Source organism: Bison bison, unplaced genomic scaffold (assembly GCF_000754665.1).
Source record: "Bison bison bison isolate TAMUID 2011002044 unplaced genomic scaffold, Bison_UMD1.0 scf7180017864480, whole genome shotgun sequence".
NCBI lineage: Eukaryota > Metazoa > Chordata > Mammalia > Artiodactyla > Bovidae > Bison > Bison bison.
In genome coordinates, this window is record NW_011495040.1 from 1088831 (window position 1) to 1092043 (window position 3213).

At 39.9% G+C, this 3213-nt stretch overlaps 1 protein-coding gene across 1 annotated transcript in view; it reads left to right on the plus strand.

Annotated features, from left to right (window-relative positions):
- The window catches only part of DNAH6 (dynein, axonemal, heavy chain 6), a 280222-nt gene that overhangs the window by 16953 nt on the left and 260056 nt on the right, over nucleotides 1-3213 (plus strand). The window contains exon 4 of the mRNA XM_010862179.1: nucleotides 385-647. Coding sequence (XP_010860481.1) covers nucleotides 385-647 — 263 coding nt within the window. The remainder of the gene's footprint in view (nucleotides 1-384; nucleotides 648-3213) is intronic.

A 3213-nucleotide genomic window follows, 5' to 3' on the forward strand; every position in this document is an offset into this window, starting at 1 on the left:
TGGCTTCAGTGGCTGGGGCATACGGGCTCAGAAGTTGCGGTTCCTGGGCTCTAGAGCGCAGGCCCAATAGTTGTGTCTATCAAGGTCTGTTGCTCCGCTACAGTGTGGAATCTTCCTGGACCAGGGACCGAACCCCACCCATGTCTCCTGCGTTGGCAGGCAGATTCTTTACGCCTGAGCCACCAGGGAAACCCCTATTTCTTGTTAATTTTTATTGGAATATGGTTGCAAAGCAGAAATAGAAACACAGATATAAGAGAACAAATGTATGGACACCAAGAGATGAAGAGGGAAGTGGGATAAATTGGGAGATTGGGATTGACATATATACACTTGATACTATGTATAAAAAAACTCACTTTTTGAAAAATTGGCTTTGTTTAGACCCAGTGGCCCTCTGCTGACTTGTCTCCCTCTCCTGCTAAACTGTCACGTACCGGCGGCACTGGAAGAAGAGGCCTCTACGAGACTAGTTCCTTAACTTACCCTAAGTACTATTTCCATGACCGAGAAGAAGTCATTAAAGCCAACATTCGAGATCCCTTGCAGATCGTTAAAATAATCCGTGAAAACGAACACATCGGATTTCTTTATATGATCTCCGCGGTGCCAAGATCTTCCATTGAATACGATACATATAATCTGAAGTGAGTTCTCTTTTATGAAGCAATTTATTTAGCAGTAAAAATTACAAATAAGGTTGCAAGTGTTATCCATAATCAATTGAGTATTAATGATTTACAGGATAAATTATAATTTTGGTTATCATCCAATGACAAATGAATCTTAATCAACAGTTTTACTTATTTTGCCCATTTATTTTTACTTATAGACTTTTTATGGAGTGATATACTGCTGTGCTTCTTATATGTTATATTAATATGATACCATTTTCTTTAATCAGTATTACAAACAATTTTGATATTTTGTGATTACTGAGAAAAGAAGAGGGCATGCATTAAAAAATGGATGATACGTGATTTTTTTTACTTGTCATTTCAGCTTTCCTTAATAGAGTAGAAATAAAGTTTTTTAAAGTAAAATGAATGATAATTTCAGGTATTTATATAGATTAACAGTACACACACACTCACATATACTCTCTATTGTTACTAAACATACATTTGTTGTTGAAATAATTTGAAGAGTCACCCAAATGTGAGTCTCCGAACTGATTTAAAGTTGAGCACAACAGGTAAATAGGGCTTAAAGGTGATGCCAGCCTTCCTCTATGGTTGTTTGCATGCGTGTGTGCTAAGTCACTTCAGTCATGTCTGACTCTTTGCGGCCCTATACACTGTAGCCCTCCAGGCTCCTCTGTCCATGGGATTCTCCAGGCAGGAATACTGGCGTGGGTTGCCATGCCCTCCTCCAGGGGATCTTCCCACCTACGGATCGAACCCACATCTCATGTCTCCTGCATGGGAAGGCAAGTTCTTGACCACTAGCGCCACCTGGGAAGCCCATGGTTGTTTAGTTGGAATGAACACAGTTGTTGGACTTCCCTGGTGGCTAAGATGGTAAAGCGTCTGCCTGCAATACGGGAGACCCAGGTTCGATCCCTGGGTTGGGAAGACCTCCTGGAGAAAGAAATGGCAACCCACTCCAGTATTCCTGCCTGGAGAATTCCAGGGATGGAGGAGCCTGGTAGGCTACAGTCCATGGGGTCGCAAAGAGTTGGACACGACTGAGCAACTTCACTTCACTTCAAAGTTGTTGAGATGGTCTTTCCTTGAAGGTCATTGTAGTTGAGCTTTGCCACCAAATTCTTTGAGCTGCCTACCCCAGTCTCTGCTGAACAAGAAGATATAAGTTTCTTCTAGGAGTTCTCATCTTCCTTACTCAGCACTGTAGTTTCTTTTTTTGCTTTTTAGAGGTTTTTTGTTTGTCTTGGGGTTTTTTTTTTGGCCACACCCCATGACGTGTGGGATCTTAATTTCCCCACCAATGTTGTTTTAGTTTCTGCTATACAGCAGCATGAATCAGCTACATGTATACATATGCTTTTCTTAAAATAAGAGGTATATTTGTTTTTTTAAGATGGCAGAATTAACATACAATGGAATATAAAGCCATTTCATGTTTAAAAAAATCCCTTTAATAGTATTGTTATTCAGCCAGTACCTTATTATTTTTTTTTCTAGTTTTTTGTAAGTTTTTGGAGAAGAGGTTATGAATCTTAAAGAGTGACTCAGAAAAAAAACTGTTTATTTGTTAATTTTTACAAATACTTCTTGAGTAATATGTGAAATGTTTACACAGTTTCCTCTTTTTTTTCTGTTTATTTATTTATTTTACTTTACAATATTGTATTGGTTTGCCATACATTGACTTGAATCCACCATGAGTGTACATGTGTTCCCCATCCTGAACCCCCCACCCACCTCCCTCCCCGTGCCATCCCTCCAGGTCATCCCAGTGCACCAGCCCTAAGGATCCTGTATCAAACCTGGACTGGTGATTCATATCTTATATGATATTAACATGTTTCCATGACATTCCCCCCAAATCATCCCACCCTCTCCCTCTCCCACAGAGTCCAAAAGGCTGTTCTGTACATCTGTGTCTCTTTTGCTATCTCGCATACAGGGTTATCATTACCATCTTTCTAAATTCCATATATATGCGTTAGTATACTGTATTGATGTTTTTCTTTCTGACTTACTTCACTCTGTATAATAGGCTCCAGTTTCATCCATCTTATTAGAACTGATTCAAATGTATTCTTTTTAATGGCTGAGTAATACTCCATTGTATATATGTACCACAGTTTTCTTATCCATTCATCTGCTGATGGACATCTAGATTGCTTCCATGTCCTGGCTATTATAAACAGTGCTGAGATGAACATTGGGGTACACGTGTCTCTTTCAATTCTGATTTCCTCGATGTGTATGCCCAGCAGTGGGATTGCTAGGTTGTATGGCAGTTCTATTTCCAGTTTTTTAAGGAATTGCCACACTCTTCTCCACAGTGGCTGTACTAGTTTGCATTCCCACCAACAGTGTAAGAGGGTTCCCTTTTCTCCACACCCTCTCCAGCATGTAGACTTTTGGATAGCAGCCATTCTGACTGGCCTGTAGACTTTTGGATAGCAGCCATTCTGACTGGTGTGAAATGGTACCTCATTGTGGTTTTGATTTGCATTTCTCTGATAATGAGTGATGTTGAGCATCTTTTCATATGTTTGTTAGCCATTTGTATGTCTTCTTT